Source organism: Sphaeramia orbicularis, chromosome 3 (genome assembly GCF_902148855.1).
Source record: "Sphaeramia orbicularis chromosome 3, fSphaOr1.1, whole genome shotgun sequence".
In the NCBI taxonomy this organism is placed as follows: Eukaryota; Metazoa; Chordata; class Actinopteri; order Kurtiformes; family Apogonidae; genus Sphaeramia; species Sphaeramia orbicularis.
Genome location: NC_043959.1, coordinates 18,204,659 through 18,221,821, shown reverse-complemented (window position 1 = coordinate 18,221,821; position 17,163 = coordinate 18,204,659). Strand labels below are relative to the sequence as shown.

The 17,163-nt window shown below is 42.5% G+C and overlaps 1 protein-coding gene and 1 long non-coding RNA gene across 4 annotated transcripts in view; one reads left to right on the top strand and one right to left on the bottom strand.

The window, feature by feature from the left end:
• Positions 1-17,163, top strand: part of il16 (interleukin 16) — an 80,857-nt gene that overhangs the window by 41,533 nt on the left and 22,161 nt on the right. For all 3 annotated transcript variants that reach the window (XM_030130207.1, XM_030130212.1, XM_030130201.1), the window contains exons 12-14: positions 2,934-3,189; positions 4,954-5,071; positions 11,992-12,124. In XM_030130207.1, the coding sequence (XP_029986067.1) occupies positions 2,934-3,189; positions 4,954-5,071; positions 11,992-12,124 (507 nt within the window). The remainder of the gene's footprint in view (positions 1-2,933; positions 3,190-4,953; positions 5,072-11,991; positions 12,125-17,163) is intronic.
• Positions 3,989-16,384, bottom strand: LOC115416445 (uncharacterized). The gene is made up of 3 exons (XR_003934980.1): positions 16,300-16,384; positions 8,727-8,730; positions 3,989-3,998 (listed from the first exon to the last, which is right to left on the bottom strand). It is a non-coding gene; the product is annotated as an uncharacterized LOC115416445 (long non-coding RNA).

Sequence of the window (17,163 nt, the reverse complement as noted above, 5' to 3'; positions counted from 1 at the left end):
TGTGCAATAAATACAAGTAAAATGGTTGGCATTTTGACTTCAGTCAGGGAGGGAGTTGTATGTTTAGTTTAGGAAAACCAAATGCAAACACCACTTTAGTATGTTTACATAAAAAACTATGAAAATCAATCAGCAGACTCATAAAACCTACATGAGTGTGTACATAAAGTCTGCATTAACGATATAAATGTTATACAGTAATGTAACTATAAGGTAAACTCTTCTTTCCCTGCATTAGGATACCGTTAAATGACACTTTTTACATAGACTTGAGTTCACTGTGAACTCCGTCAGACAGTTTTATATAGTTTGTGCCTTTGATGAGGGTTAACTCATACAGTTGTGGAAAAAATTATTAGACCACCCTTGTTTTCTTCAGTTTCTTGTTCATTTTAATGCCTGGTCCAACTAAATGTACATTTGTTTGGACAAATATAATGATACCAATAAAAATAACTCATAGTAATTTAATTTCAGAGCTGATATCTATCCATTTAACATGTTTTCTTGATAATAACCAAAATCACTTCAGTTCTTACATCAATATCTGTGTCATTGTACTGACAAAAACAGTGCTTTTAGACATTCTATGTTTTCTTTTCTGTCTGTTTTAGTCACATGACACTCACAGGAGTTGGTACTTGATTGTATAACCATTGTTTTTGATGACTTTTGATGGTCTAATAATTATTTCCGTGACTATTTGGTGAGGTTTTGGAGCAATGAAGGTATCACTGTTTGATGTGTTCTCCTGCAAAAAATTTAAAGTTTTGTTCAGTTTAAAACAAAGAAATTATTGTAGGCCTTTGCATTTAGACCATTTTTATCTCACTGGTCAATATGAGCTACGAGCTATTGTAAAGGAGCTGTGTCCATCGTTGTTGTTGCTATTGTCATTGTTGTTGTCATTGTTGTCTTTGTTGGCAATTTCTTCAAACATCTTCTCCAACAAAACTACTGATCAGATTCATTTCAAATTTTATCTGTATCTTCCTTGGGACAATGTCTACAAAGTGTGTTCACAGTTTTCAGAAATTTAGATGTTTCAATTTTTGGCGAATTTTAATTAAAAATGTTCCTTTCCTTCTAATGGTCCATATTTTGATGGTTTATAACATGTAAATGGTTATAGATATCAATATAGTTCCTGTTGATCACTGATAGAAGTCATATATGGACTGTCATTTGGGTCCATGACCTCTGACCTTCAGTGACCTTGAAGGGTCAAACACAAAGTCACCAATGTCTAGATTTCAACAATGTTCTTCTCTGAAACTACTGGTCGGATTCATTTCAAATTTCATCCACAAAGTTTGCTCACAGTTTACAGAAATTTAGATTTTTGAATTTTTGGCTAATTTTTAAAAAGATGTGTCTTTACTTAATAATAATAATGTGCCGTATTTTGATCACTTGAAATGGTTACAGATATCAGTCTAGTTCCTATTGATCACTGATAGAAGTCATATTTGGACTGTGATTGAATTAGTTGAGTTCTCCTCCAGTGAAAGTCCCGCCCACTTCTATTATTAGATTGATCTGCATCCAGACCACAGGACTGGAACATAAACTCAAGGTCACCAGTGACCAGAAATCTAGAGATTTCAACAATCTTCTTCTCTGAAACTACTGGTCCGATTCATTTTAAATTTTATTTGTATTGGACAATGTCTACAAAGTTTGCTCACAGTTTACAGAAATTTAGATATTTGAATTTTTTACGATTTTTTTAAATATTAAAAATGTGTCGGTACTTAATAATAATAATGGGTCATATTTTGATCACTTGAAATGGTTAGAGATATCAATATACACTGAACAAAAAATATGAACGCACCACTTTTGTTTTTGCTCCCATTTTTCATGAGCTGAACTCAAAGATCTAAAACTTTTTCTGTGTACACACAAGGTTTATTTCTCTCAAATATTGTTCACAAATCTGTCTAAATTTGTGTTAGTGAACACTTCTTCTTTGCTGAGATAATCCATCCACCTCACAGGTGTGGCATATCAAGATGCTGATTAGACAGCATGATTTTTGCACAGGTGTGCCTTAGGCTGGCCACAATAAAAGGCCACTCTAAAATGTGCAGTTTTATCACACAGTACAATACCACAGATGTCACAAGTTTTGAGGGAATATGCAATTGGCATGCTGACTTCAGGAATCTCCACCAGAGCTTTTGCCTGTGAATTGAATGTTCATTTCTCTACCATAAGCCATCTCCAAAGCTGTTTCAGAGAATTCATGAAGAAGACTGTGCGAGGAAAATGGTGGTCACACCAAATACTGACTGGTTTTCTGACCCCCCTGGACCACCCAATACAGTAAAAGTGCACATTTTAGAGTGGCCTTTTATTGTGGCCAGCCTAAGTCACACCTGTGCAATAATCCTGCTGTCTAATCAGCATCTTGATATGCCACACCTGTGAGGTGGATGGATTATCTCAGCAAAGGACAAAGGAGAAGTGCTCACTAACACAGATTTAGACAAATTTATGAACAATATTTGAGAGAAATAGGCCTTTTGTGTACATAGAAAAAGTTTTAGATCTTTGAGTTCAGCTCATGAAAAATGGGAGCAAAAACAAAAGTGGTGCGTTTATATGTTTGTTCAGTGTAGTTCCTATTGATCACTGATAGAAGTCTTATATGGACTACGATTGGATGAGTTGAGTTCTCCTCCAGTGAAAGTCCCGTCCATTTCTATAGTTAGTTTGATGTGCATCCAGACCACAGGACTGGAATATAGAACAGAACCTGAAAACCTCACACATTCAACTTGGGATTGATTCACAGAGAACATGACGCTGACACACAGGGACACTGGAACTATTTTTATCAGATATTAACTAAAACAGTGAATCAATATGGAATGAAATCGTTTTGCATATGTGTGGCCTTCTGTGTAAAGTGGAATATCCTTGTGCAGCAAATCAAGAAGGGCCTGCTGACCCTGGTGGTGCGGACCAGTCTCCGGGTAGGGGCCCTGTGTGGACAGGCTCAGGTGGCCCAGCTGTGCCGGTCCCGTTCGCTCAGCTCCACCACAGGCATGGCCCGGGTCAGCGCCGACATCAGCGACTACAACTACCTGAGCAACACCTGCAACAACACACTGAGCGTCCCAGACCAGTGTCCCACCGCCAAACCCAGGGACCGCATCATGATGGAGATCACCCTGCACAAAGGTCAGACTCATGAAAACACAAAGAATTACAGCACAGGTGTCAAACATGCGGCCCGGGGGCCAAATCCGGCCCGCCAAATGGTCCAATCTGGCCCGCAGGATGAATGTGTGAAATGCAACAATTACACTAAAGATATTAGCAATCAGTGGTGTCAAAATCATTTTATTTCAGGTTTCACATACAGACACATACAATCCAATTAGATTTTAAGTGGGTCAGACCAGTAAAATATTATCATAATAGCCTATAAATAATGACAACCCCAAATTTTCTCTTTATTTTTTGGTGTAAAAAGTAAAATTACATGAAAATGTTTACATTACCGAAATATACGTTTACAAAAAATGTGAATAACCTGAACAAAAATGAAGAAACAGAAATGTCTTAAGAAAAGTAAACGCAATTTTACCAATATTCTGTCTGTCACTAAATGTTTTGTGCAATTGTAATGCACATGTGTAAATGATAAACTGATAAACATAGGCAGAATATTGTTAAAATTGCACTTGTTTTTCTTAAGACAATTCAAGTTCATGTTATTCAGATTTTTAAGGAAACTTTGTAGATGTAAACCTAATCATTATATAATTTTAATTTTTTCACTTATTATTTTACTGGTCCGGCCCACTTGAGATCAAATTTACCTGAATATGGCCCCTGAACTAAAATGAGTTTGACACCCCTGAATTACAGCATCGTTTTTTTTTTTAACCCTTCGCACTGAGACACTATTAGGTTTTAATCTGTGGTCTTTTACCACTGTGTATTGTGTCTTATTGTTTTATGCATATTTACGGTATTTGACTAAACTGTTTCTATCTTATTATTTAATCATCCTTTTCGATGTAAAGCACCTTGGTCTTCTTCATGTTGTTGTAAAATGCTATATAAAAGCTTTGATTGATTGATTGATTCATAGTTAGTGACCGTCCTATAAGTCTGCACCTGATGGGTCCACCATCCACCCTCTGCTCCTGAATGCAAGGTTTTCACTATTTGCAGAATTAATTGCATATATTAGATTTAATACAAACAGTAATAAATGACAAAACACTAAATAAAAACAAATATGAACTGAAAAGCTCCAAACAGATGCTCCACCTTATCACACTGACCCTTTTTACTATTTAACCCATGAAGACCCGGTGCTACTTTTGTGCCAGTTCCCAAATGAATTTTTCTCTAGATTTAACGTTTCTTAAATGATGTATTACCATTTTTTTTTTTTTTTTTTTTTTTTACAATATTATCCTCTGTAGACTGCAAAAATCAAAATCTTACCAAGTATAGTTTGCTCATTTCTAGTCCAAATATCTCATCACACTTAAAGTAAGACATAATCACCTAAAGAGGAACTTTTCAGTGAGATGTAAGAACTGATTTTGGACTAGAAATGAGAAAAATACACTTAGTAAGATTTAGATTTTTGCTGTGTATTTTGCATTTTTTCCTGTGAAAATCATGTATTTTCCTGTATTTAATTCCTTGATTATGTAGATGTTCATGGAAGCTCTCATTAAAGTTGAGGGTTATTATGTTCAAAACAGTGCTTTTAGACATTCCATGTTTTCTTTTCCGTCTGTTTTAGTCACATGATACACACAGGAGTTAGTGCTGATTGCATAACCATTGTTTTTCATGACTTTGGATGGTCTAATAATTTTTTCTACAACCATAAATGTTATGTGTGTAGTGACTTTTGTCCATTTCCAAATGTTAAATGACTGGTCCGACAGTATGTTAAATATGTGTGTGCTGTTCCAGAGACTGGTGTTGGTCTGGGTATTGGACTGTGCTGTGTCCCCTCTGCTGACGGATGTCCTGGGATCTACATCCACACCCTGTCTCCTGGATCTGTGGCGCACATGGACGGTAGACTCCGGTAAGGATACGGGGTTGGATGATAGACATGGAACGTATGTTGTTCATGCTTGACAGAATAATCACAGGTCTCCGTCATGTAGGCCATTCCAGAGCTCCTTTCTTCGTCTTCTTAAACCAAATACAGCTGGAAAACAGGCATCTTAGTTTGAATTTTATGCTCATTCTCTTTTCATGCCATTCATAAATGCCAGTTTGTTTTGTTTGTTTTAATTTCGTAGTTAAATTATCCTTTTTTTTTTATTATTATTATTATTTTTTGTTTTTACACATCTTAAATTCTCTTGGCATTCAGTGTGGATGGCAAAGTAAATGATTTTCATTGTAAGGAAACCTGTTTTTTTTGTTTTACTGTAAACATGACAATAAAACACTTTGAATCTTTGACTCTTATAGAACATGATGCATTACTGTAAATAAAGCAGCGAACAGAGCTATAAAGTAGAACAATGTTAAACACATGGAAGCCTTTATTTACCTTTATTTATAAAACTCACCTGTGTAGAAGAAACGCTGCCATTTCAGCATCAAACTCCATTCATTTCATTTCGAACTGTGTCCAGTGGAGAAAACGTAGGGTTACTTGCGTAATCCCTGGTTCTTTGATAACAGAGTGAGGTGTTTCACTATGGGAAGCGCTTTAGGCGTGACCATCAACTACGGAAGCTCCAATGACATCACGTCTGTCAATGACAGACAGGTCGAGCCGTGCTTGGGGACCCGTCCCCTTCTATTACCACGGTCGACCCTTCCCTCCTAAATCATTTAAGCCGGTTTCTTCCGTGCCAGCAAGGAGGGAAATGTTGGTGAAACACCTCACTCTGTTATCAAAGAACCAGGGATTACGCAAGTAACCCTACGTTCTTTTTCTAACTTCGCTCGGTGTTTCACTATGGGAGATATAGCCCACTCCCGAATTGCAACCGCTCCCTGACGCCGTGACCCTACACGACTTCATGAGAGACCTTTACGCTAGACCGTCAGTACCTGCCTCCAGCACTGCATGAGACAGTGACGGATGAACGACATCAAGTCTATAAAAGCGCACAAACGTGTGAGGCGTAGCCCAACTTGCCGCTGTGCAAATGTCCTGAACTGACACTCCTCTAAATAAGGCCCACGATGAGGCCATGCTTCTGGTAGAGTGGGCTCTCACTCCCAGAGGTGGCTGAGAGCCCTTACACCTGTAAGCAATAGAAATGGCTTCCACAATCCAGTGTGACAGCCTTTGACGAGATAGTGGCCTGCCCTTATGAGGGGTGGCCCAGGAAACAAACAACTGATTGGTTCTCCTGAACCCCGCAGTTCTATCAACATACACCCCCAGAGCCCGCACAGGGCATAGGGTGTGAAGGCGTTCATCCTCCTCTGAGGAGAATGGTGGAGGGTGAAAAGCTAACAGCTCTAAAGTAGGACATCTATATGATGGCTCCATTACTTTTGGTACAAATGCTGGATTAGGCCGAAGGCATGCTTTAGCACGCCCAGGAGCCAACTGCAAACAGGAGGGGTGGACCGACAAAGCCTGTAGGTCACTCACCCGCTTCGCAGTGGTCAGAGCCAGAAGCAAAGCAGTTTTCACTGAAAGAAATCTTAACCCCACCACCTCAATGGGTTCAAATGGGTGGTGTGAAAGGGCGTCCAGAACCAACAACAGGTCCCACAAAGGCACCAGCGGCCTGGACACTGGGAGCTTACGGCGGGCCCCCTTCATGAAGCGACATACCAACGGATGTTGCCCCGCCGACTTCTCACCAAAACCTACATGACAAGCTGAAATTGCTGCCAAATAGACCTTAATTGTGGAAAAAGCTCTTCCTTTATCCAACAACTCCTGCAGAAAACAAAGCACCTCCGCCACAGAACACTGGAAAGGGATAGTGCCCCTATTATTGCACCACTCCTCAAAAACCCGCCACTTACCACTGTAAAGTGAGCGGGTGGAGGAGGCTCTGGCATTCTGAATAGTGTCAACTACTTCAGGGGGCAGGCCTGCAGCATTCAAGTTCCACCTCTCACGGGCCAGGCCCACAGAGAGAGGCGGTCTGGGTGAGGATGAAAAATCTCGCCCCGCGCCTGGGAAAGAAGACCCCTGCGTATGGGGAGCGGCCATGGCTCGTCCACCAGAAGCTGCATTATCTCTGCTATCCAGTGTTTGGATGGCCACCGAGGAGCAACCAAAATTAGTGACAGCCTCTGCTCCCGCACTCTGGCCAGAGTCGGAGAGATCAGGCTGAGTGGCGGAAAAGCATAAAGAAGGACATTCGGCCAGGGGTGGGCCAGAGCGTCCACGCCTAGCGGTGCGCTCACATCTGACAGGGAGAAGAACAGTGGGCAGTGAGTGTCTTCTTGAGAGGCGAAGAGATCTACGTCTGCCTGGCCGTATCTCTGCCAAATCTGTTGCACCACCTGTGGGTGAAGCCTCCACTCCCTGTACAGTGGGTTCCCCCTGGACAATATGTCCGCTCCCCTGTTCAGAATCCCTGCTACATGGGTCGCTCGGCGGGACAGGAACCGTGTACTGCCCCACACAATTATCCTCTGAGCCAGCTTCTGCAGCTTCAGAGAGCGAGTGCCCCCCTGACGGTTGATATAAGCTACCACAGTGGTGTTGTCTGTTTTCACCAACACATGACGCCCCTGTAGATGAGGCAAAAAATGCCTGAGTGCTAAAAACACTGCCTGCATTTCCAACACATTTATGTGGAGCCGAGCCATCCGTCGGGACCACACGCCATTGGCCGTTCTGCCCAACAGCGTCGCGCCCCATCCCGACAGGGAAGCGTCCGTTGTCATGGTTACCCTGGACGACACCGTTCCCAGAGGTACGCCTGACGTCAGCACTTCCGGGTCTCTCCACGCCTGGAGAGCCGCGACACAGTGCGCCGTTATTTTCACTCTGCGGTACAGATGACGCTGAGAGCAGAGGCGCAGAGACGCCGTCCATCTCTGAAAATCCCTCATCATAAGCAGCCCTAATTGCACCACAGATATAACCGACGCCATGAGTCCGAGAAGTCGGAGGCACAGTCTGAATGTCACCACTTTCCCTAGTTGAAAAAGTGTGAGACACTGTCTGAAAGCCGTCTCCCTCCCCTCTGACAGCCTGACGCGGTAAGTGAGGGAGTTTATCCTGAGCCCCAGGTACTCCGTACTCTGTGCCGGCTCCAGGCGACTCTTTACCTCGTTTATACTGAAACCGAGGTCCCTGAGGTGATTTAACACCGTAACAGAATCTTTGACCGCCTGCTCCCGTGAGTGGGAGCATATGAGATAATCGTCTATGTATGAAAATATTCTGATGCCGCTGTTCCTTAATGGAAACAGCGCTGCCTCCACACACTTGCTGAACACCCTCGGAGCTAAAGAAAGACCGAATGGGATTGTCTGGAACTCGTAGGCTGCTCCTCGATAGGCAAACCTGAGATATTTCCTGTGTGCTGGATAAATGGCAATGTGAAAATACGCGTCTGCTAAATCGATTGTCACGAACCAATCGTTTTGACGGATCGAACTGCAGAGCACTTTGTGTGTCAGCATTCTGAACTTGTATTTCCGTAAGTGTTTGTTTAACATACGGAGGTCTAAAATGGGCCTCAGGGATGAGCCGCCCTTCTTTGGAATGAGGAAGTAACGGGAATAAAAACCCTGATGACTTTCCTAGCTCGGGACTGGTCTGATTGCGTGTTTGTTTAATAACGACACAATCTCCTTGTCCAAGACCCGAGCTGAAGCTCCGTTTGCTACAGAAGTTAACACGCCGCCGAATTTGGGTGGCCTGGTAGCAAACTGCAGTCTGTAACCCCTGGCAACAGTTGACAACACCCATGGAGGAGCTGCGCATGCCCGCCACCGTTCCACTCGTGGAGCCAGCGGACCCAAAACGTCGCACGTGAGTGACGTCATCCATCCGCGACGAATAGGGTTGTTGCCCGTCGGAGGAGTTTTGGCTCCCCCTATCGGGAACGGCCGGCCACCGCACTGTTCTCTTTTCTCTTTTATGAACATTTTTTTGTTCATTAATTGAGGGGAGCATTCTGCCCTTGGCAACATGCCTGGATGCAGGGATGCATTCTTTAATTTTTCTTTTTCCCCTGAGAGAGAACAAAGAGACTGATGGTACTGTAAAGTGTTTGGCGGCACTAACAGAGACCCTGGAACCATGTGGTGACACTTCGTAAGTGCTTGGTGACACTGTGTAACCTGCCCCTGCGTCTCCACTCCCTGAATCTGTGGGGAGAGAGACTGAAGGAGGGCTCCTGAAGAACAGGGAACTATAGGAGCCTCCAAACTTAGTATTAAGGGGCTGAATCCCTCCCGCCGTCTTTTTAACGGTGGAGAGAAAGGCTGTGCTAGGTTGCACGCTTCTTCTTCCCCTCGCCGGGGTGAGAAGATGGCCTATTCCTCGCTGCCACGGCTGCAAAGGACTGTTTTCCCCATGGCTTTGGGTTCTCAGCCTTAGACTGGTAGCCTGTCTGCTGTGCTGGCCCCGGCTTATGCCCCCTGGGGCCGCTATGTTTTCCCCTCATAGCTGCTGCTGCAAAGCCAGCACTGGGGGGCTGAGATGGACGTGGTTGGGGTTTACGTGGCAAGCAGAGGTCAAAAGCTTCTCCCTCCTGTTTCCTGCGGGTGCTTGTTTCCCTCATCTTCTCCAATGCAGGGCCAAAGAGACCCTTGGTGGGGTCATATGCTGCATCCATGATCTCAGCTTTCTGAGAATCACCCAGACCAGACAGATTCAGCCACAGGGCTCTCTCACCTGTGACTGCTAGCCCCATAACACGGCCACAACCCTGAACTGCTCCCCTAGAGGAGCGTAGGAGAAGGTCATTCACCACACATATCTCATCCCAGAGGATGGGGTTCGGAGCCTGAGAATCCAGCTGACGACCCATCTCCTCCAGTATCTCAGCCTGGTATGCAGACAGCAGTGTGACAGCGTTGAGGGAGCACACTGACTGCGCTGCATATTTGTACATCCTCTGGTAAATCGATGCGGTGAGGCGATCTGATTTACTGGGCAGAGAAATACTAGAAGATGCTGAGAGTGATTTCCGATTGGGGTGGAGGTGGTGAGCCACTGAAGGCTCCACAGCTGGGGGTTCGGCCAGCCCCAGCTCACTCATCCCCTGGACCTCCAGCTTAGAACAGCCCTTGGTAGGCAGTTTGCTCTTGAAGGGGCTGGGCCAGTACCGACTCATTTCTTTCATACAAGCAGGTACTGCTGGAAGAAGCTGTTTGGGTGGAGGCTGGGCTGGCGGGAGCCTCTTACCATCATACAGGTCCCACTCCATCCCCTCAGCACCCTGGGCTGCTGGCCAGGGAATTCCCAGCTTGGCTGCAGCCCTTTTGCAGACCTCGTACAAGTTGCCGTCCATGGGTGAAACCACCTCAGTAGCACTTGAAGGTCTGGACTGCTGGGGTGGGAAAGGAGAGTCATCCTCCTCTTCTTCCTCCATATCCCCCATGTCGAGGAGGTCAGAGTTAGCATCACACTCTGCGTCCTCATCACCCAGTAGCCCTTGATCTAAACCTTCGAACAGCGGGGTCATAACTGGGGATTCTGCGTCCATCATGTCTGCCCAGCTCAGCGGAGCTCGCGCCTGATGGACGTCAGCCTGAGAAGTCGGGGCCGCCAGGCAGGGGTCCTGACTGTTGGCTACCGCTACTCTCAGCCTCCTTTCCAAAATTTTCTCCGGCATTGAAGCGCAGTGAGAACAGCATAGTGGGTCTGCTAGCGAAGCTTGGGCGTGCTTAGGGCCCATGCACGCTATGCACATTGGATGAGGGTCCCTGCCCGAGATGGTGGCACCGCATGACGCGGGACACGGGCGGGATACAGCCTCTTTAGCCTTCGGCTCCGACCCTTTGGCGGGGGTAGCGGCCGTAGACATACTTTGGAAAGGGGGGGTAAATATAAGACTCGGCTCATAACGACACGTAGCACCTGTCCAAGCTAGAGCTAATAGCGCAGCTATAGCCTAGCAATAGCAATGTTATGAGTTAGCTCGTCGTAACACGTTAGCTAAGCTCAGAGTAATAAGTTCGGATAACAACCTAATGTTACCCAAACCGGTAAAATTCAACTCGCCTTGACGCGTTAGTCTGGTACCTCGTGTGAAGTACTTACTCAGCACGATCCGGACTAAAATGGAAACTGCGTTCGGCAACGTACTCCTTGACGGAACGTTTGAGAACTGTTAAGCAGCTAGCCAAAAGCCTGGAACGTGTTGACGGAGCAATGTAGGTTCTCACGGAAGAAAGCGAGAATGATTTAGGAGGGAAGGGTCGACCATGGTAATAGAAGGGGGCGGGTCCCCAAGCACGGCTCGACCTGTCTGTCATTGACAGACGTGATGTCATTGGAGCTTCCGTAGTTGATGGTCACGCCTAAAGCGCTTCCCATAGTGAAACACCGAGCGAAGTTAGAAAAAGAACAACAGTGATTCTAACTTTAATCACTGACTCACTTTCACCAGCTGTAAAAGTTGTTTCTTAATGGTTCTCATCCCATCTGGTCTTTTTCTGATGCTTTGGACATGTTCATGTGCTTTGTATTCCCATAATGACTTTGAAAAGTGAGTAGCTTTAGCAAAAATAAAACGGTAAATGTATACAGATGTTATCATCAAGTCATGCATTTATAAGAAATGTGGGAAATAAGATAGAATGAAGAAATTAAGGTTTGACATAGAAACATATAAGCACATATTTACACATTAAAACACATTTAAACACAAAATAAAACCAAGGAAATGGGTGAAAACACGTCAGACCTTTTACAAGTATAATATTTGTGTTTCTCACTTTGACACTTTTCCTGTGTTCTCACACTCATGTTTCTTTTGCTGACTCTCCTTTTTTTTCCCCTTTCTTTCCACTTTTCCTGACCCCCCCACCCCCACCCCTCCCTACCTTTAGGTGTGGGGATGAGATCATGGAGATCAACGACACTGTGGTTTATAACATGGCGCTGAATGACGTCTACACCGTTCTGAGTCAGTGTACACCGGGTCCGGTCCAGATCATCATCAGTCGTCACCCTGATCCAAAGGTATGCCCCACACACACACACACCCACCAGCACTAACACTACATTTAATACCTTCACAGGCAGATTTATGGCCTTAAACAGCAAATCCTGTGTTGGCTCGGTGTTCATGTTACCTCATGGGTTCAAGTGTGGGTCTGTGGTGTTAGAACAGAGTAACTCTGACTCTGTGTTCAGAGCAGGTCGCTGACTCTTTGGCCATTTCTCAATATGCGTTCTTGTTTGTTCTTTTGTTCTTGCGATCTCGTGAAACATCATCAGTCCCTGTCCATGTACTCAATATCGGATGGAATCCCTGAATGTTGCTCTTGTCTGCTAGCTTGAACCAAGGATGCACTGGTTGGTGACTTGTGTAGACTTGGCTGGAAAATATCCCATGTAGGGCTGTAAGATTATGGCCAAAAATACAATCCCGATTTTTTCCTCTGAAACAAAATTTTCAATTTTCAATTTTTTTTTTTTTAGCCAATGTGTTTTTTGATTTTGTTTGTGTTTTGAAAACAGTACACAATAACATCTTATGAACATAGTGGTTCAAAGGCAAGAGTCTGAGTACACAAGAGTCCATTTGCAAGGTCGAAGAAAAAAAAGAAACATTCATGCATGTAAAATAAATACGTGGATATGCAGAGGGTGGAGCTATTTCTCTCCAGGTTCATTCATTAGGTGTGATAAATCATTATTCTCAAGATATTGTGTAAAGGGTACCCACACTTTATGAAACAAGTGCTGTTTACCTTTAAGTACAAAAAAAAGTAATTCTTTCCAGAGGTTGACAGAGAGCCAGTTCTCTGAAAAATTTTTGATTTCAATTTCTGGATAAAACTATAAAAGACAACAGAAGTTGGCATGTCGTTTTCATGTGCAGCCCACAATGAAACACACTGCTCCCACTCTGGTGTGTGATGATGTTTGAGGAGCTGAAATAAATCGATTGTGCCACTGTCTTTGACTGATACCACCTTCAGGTTGAGTTTGCAGTGAGGAATAGTTTGGTCTTCAGCAGAAACGCTGAAGCCGTTCCAAGTCTACACAACTGACTCGCTCCTGTTATTTTTAGCCACAAACTTCTCACTCTCCTTAACAAACACCATTTGTGAACTGGTGTGAGGAAACCAAAGACTGTGGAGACCGCTCTCACAGTTAGGAGGTGGAGCCTATGGTAGCCCAGAGGAGGAGCCTACGGTAGCAGGGAGGAGGAGCCTACGGTAGCAGGGAGGAGGAGCCTACGGTAGCCCAGAGGAGGAGCCTATGGTAGCAGGGAGGAGGAGTCTATGGTAGCCCAGAGGCGCGCGGCCCGGTGATACAAGACATACCCTTTTTTAAACGTCGTCCTAATTAGATAATCCGATTTAGATTTAAAATGGACTATTAATCATGCCGCCCTAATCCCATGATGCGTTTCGTGCAACTTGGCTTCTGTGACACTTAATTCAGAAATGTTTTATTGAGTCGATGACATCACCAGATGATGTCATACAATGTTAGAACACAAGCCAGAGGCAGAATAACGAGAAAATACATCTGTATTGTAATGATTTGGGATTCAATATGATTTGTTTATCCACTTTTGAAGAATTTACAAAATGTATATAAATATAAATGACATGTAAATTGTACAAATGTATTGAAATTAAATCAGTGATGTATTGCGGTGGATTGTGGGAATACAGCAGAACCAGGGAGGAAAGTTCACAAGTACGAGCCATTCAGTAACAAACTGGTGTTATTAGGAAGTCCATTATCTGGGTCCGTTCTTCCCAAGACAGTACTCATTTAGTTTGGATCTGTGAACAAACTTGATATTAAAAAACGGCCTTTGACATTATGTTTTCTACACAAAATGACGACAAGCATGATAACAAAGACAGAATTATGGCTTTTTCTGTTGTACTTCTGTGCAGAGATGTGCGTCAATGTGCCAGTGTTTCCAGGTTTTACATGAAAAGAGGTGCCTTTGTACAGAGAGTGTTGCTTCAAGGGTTGTTGGTGCTATTTTTGTTTGTTTTTGTAGAGTCTGTCAGCTCTAAATGTGTTACTGTTCATTCACTTTAACCAACTGCAGCAACCTGGCCGAGGGGAAACCCTGGCCAACGTGAAAAAATAGATCCCCCTCCTCTGCAGCGTCCAAGAAGCACAAGTAACAGGAGTTTAGAGGCTTATAGGAGTTTATTCAGGCTTCAAGGTGTGTTATAGGCGAAAATAACAAATAAAAACCTAAAATTCACAAACATAAAACAGATGACACAACAAAACAATGTGCATAATGTGATTTATGTGTAATAAGTCATAAAATAATCCTCTGTTGCTGCAATAATAATGCAACATGTATTCAATATTTATCAAACATGTCAAACTCATTTTAGTTCAAGGGCCACATCCAGCCCAGTTTGATTTTAACTGGGCCGGAACCAGGAAAATAATAACATAAATAAAGCTATAAATAATGACAACTGATTTTTTTTTGTCTTTGTTTTAATGCAATAAAGTGAAATTACATTACAGAAATGTTTATATTTACAAACCATCCTTTCTAAAAACAAAATGAGTCACCTGAACAACCACAAACAATCTGAAATAAGTTTATTTTTTATCAATATTCTGCCTCAGTTTATCATTTTCACATGTGTATTACAACTCACAGATCAGAGTGAAGCTACAAAAGCCAAAAACATTCACTAACAGGCAGAATATTTTTTGTAAATGTACACAATTTCATGCAATTTTGCTTTTTTTTTTTTTTTTTTTTTAAATATATACTGTATATGTATGCTATTATTTTACTGGTCAAGCCCACTTGAGATCCACTTGGGCTTTTTGTGGCACCTGAACTAAAATGAGTTTGATTGTTAATATCTTTAGTGTAATTTTTACACTTTTTAAATATTCATTTTTATTTTCACTTACAAAATCACAACAACAAGAAACTACAAGTCACTAGAAATAAAGAAAAAAAAAAAACAATAGGCAAAAACCAAAACAAAAAAAGACAATAGCCATAAAGGAAAAACAAAAAAACACAGATAGATAGATAGACAGACAGATAGATAGATAGATAGATAGATAGATAGATAGATAGATAGATAGATAGATAGATAGATAGATAGATAGATAGATAGATAGATAGATAGATAGATAGATAGATAGATAGATAGATAGATAGATAGATAGAATTTTTACACTTTGCAAATTCACCCCAGGGGCCAGATTAAACCCCTTTGGTGGTCCAGTTTTGGCCCCCAGGCCGTATGTTTGACCCCCCTGCTCTGAATGATTAAAATCTTATGAAAAATGTTATATTATTTAACTTTATGTTGGATTAATGAAGCCCCCATGGCCTAAAGACAAGTCCACATATAGACAAATCTAAACAAATAGACTGGAACTGGCTGCACGATGTTTCAGTATTTCTGTAAAGAGCCAGTTGTTCAGTTATTATACAATAGTTTAGATTTAGTATGAGACATTTGGGGGGGTTAAATTCCATTATAGCAGTGTGTGGTGCATTTTCTCCTTGGCAGAGGTAAAAGTGTTTAAATTACTGGTTAAATATACTTTGGCAGCTGTTCTCTGTGTGTGGGAAAACACTGTACAGCAAGGAGTGGTGGGAAACGGAGGTGAATGGATGCATTCAAACAGACCTGATCCAGAATCTACAGCCATCCTCCATGTTTGAGTTCAGTGACACTTGGCTGTGCAGAAATAAGACAGATACTCTGATGAGAACGTTCAGACTTTAGCCTTTTTTTAACCTGTTAACTCATAAAGTAAAACAATCAGACCTGTATCAGATTTAGGTCCAGGTATGGAAGTGGTCCAAGCAGAACAATGTGAGTCACATGTTGTTCACAGCCAAGTCAAACACAAATGAACAAAAGTATGTGGACATGTTGAATCCAGGTGTTTCTTTTCTAACAGGGGTCTGAGATACAAAACAATAATGACTAATGTCAGAATACAGTTTTAAATTGAGATAAATATCATTGCATTAGTTAGTTTGGGTTAAATTATCTTTGTTTCCAAAATGCCTTAGAGGTGGTTTTTACTTAACACTTTACTCAACATTGATTTAGTTTTTTTTTTTTTTTTTTTTTTTTTTTTTTAAATCCATGACTATGATTTTAATTGTTCTACCTCTAAATTTCTAATATATTTCTCATGATCTTACTGTAAATAACTAACCGTCTACTTTCTTAACATCTCACTGAGGAAGAAAAATCTACCATTAAATTTTAAAGGAAATATTGATGTTTTTATGTCAAATCCTTATAAACAGTGTAATGGTCAGAGAACGGAAACTGAACCCAATTGCAAGACCCGGAGAGACGTAAAAGTTCAGTGTTTATTCAATACAATATCAACTGACTAGTCACTGATAATATAAATAAGCAGATCCTTGAAGACACTGAGTCCCGGACTCTTCACTGGATCCGGAGACAGGACCGGAGATTGGACCTCACAGCCCGGACCAGTAACACGCATCGGTATCCCGGCTAGGGGAAAGCAAAGGACAGTCAGTATTTGAACCAGGTCATACACGGAGAGGCAAACGGAAAGGCAACAGGACATTAGGAACAGGCAGGCTCACATACCAGTTAATCAGGTGAAAGGTTGAACACACATGGAATAGTTGGAGGCAGAGGCACAGACAAGGGTCGGGCAAAAAGGAGGAGTCAGTAAAGGCAATCCAGGTCAAAAACCAGGCAAACAGACAGGATCCAAAAACACTGGTAAGTGTGACACAAGGAGATTACGAACTGGCACAGGACAAAGGGAAACACAGGGCTTAAATACACAAGAGGGAGGGAAGAAAACGAGACACAGGTGTAACAAATCAGGGCGGGGAAAGGTAATCACACAGGTGGGGAAAATTAGGAACAGGAAGCAAAAACACCAGACATGACACATGAGGAGGACTTCACAAAATAAAACAGGAAATGACAGACAAGACAGACAAAACCAGACTAACGTCTGGGAGCTGGTGTGACAAACAGGACATCTCACAGCTGTAGACATGATGTGTCCCAATATTTATGTCCATA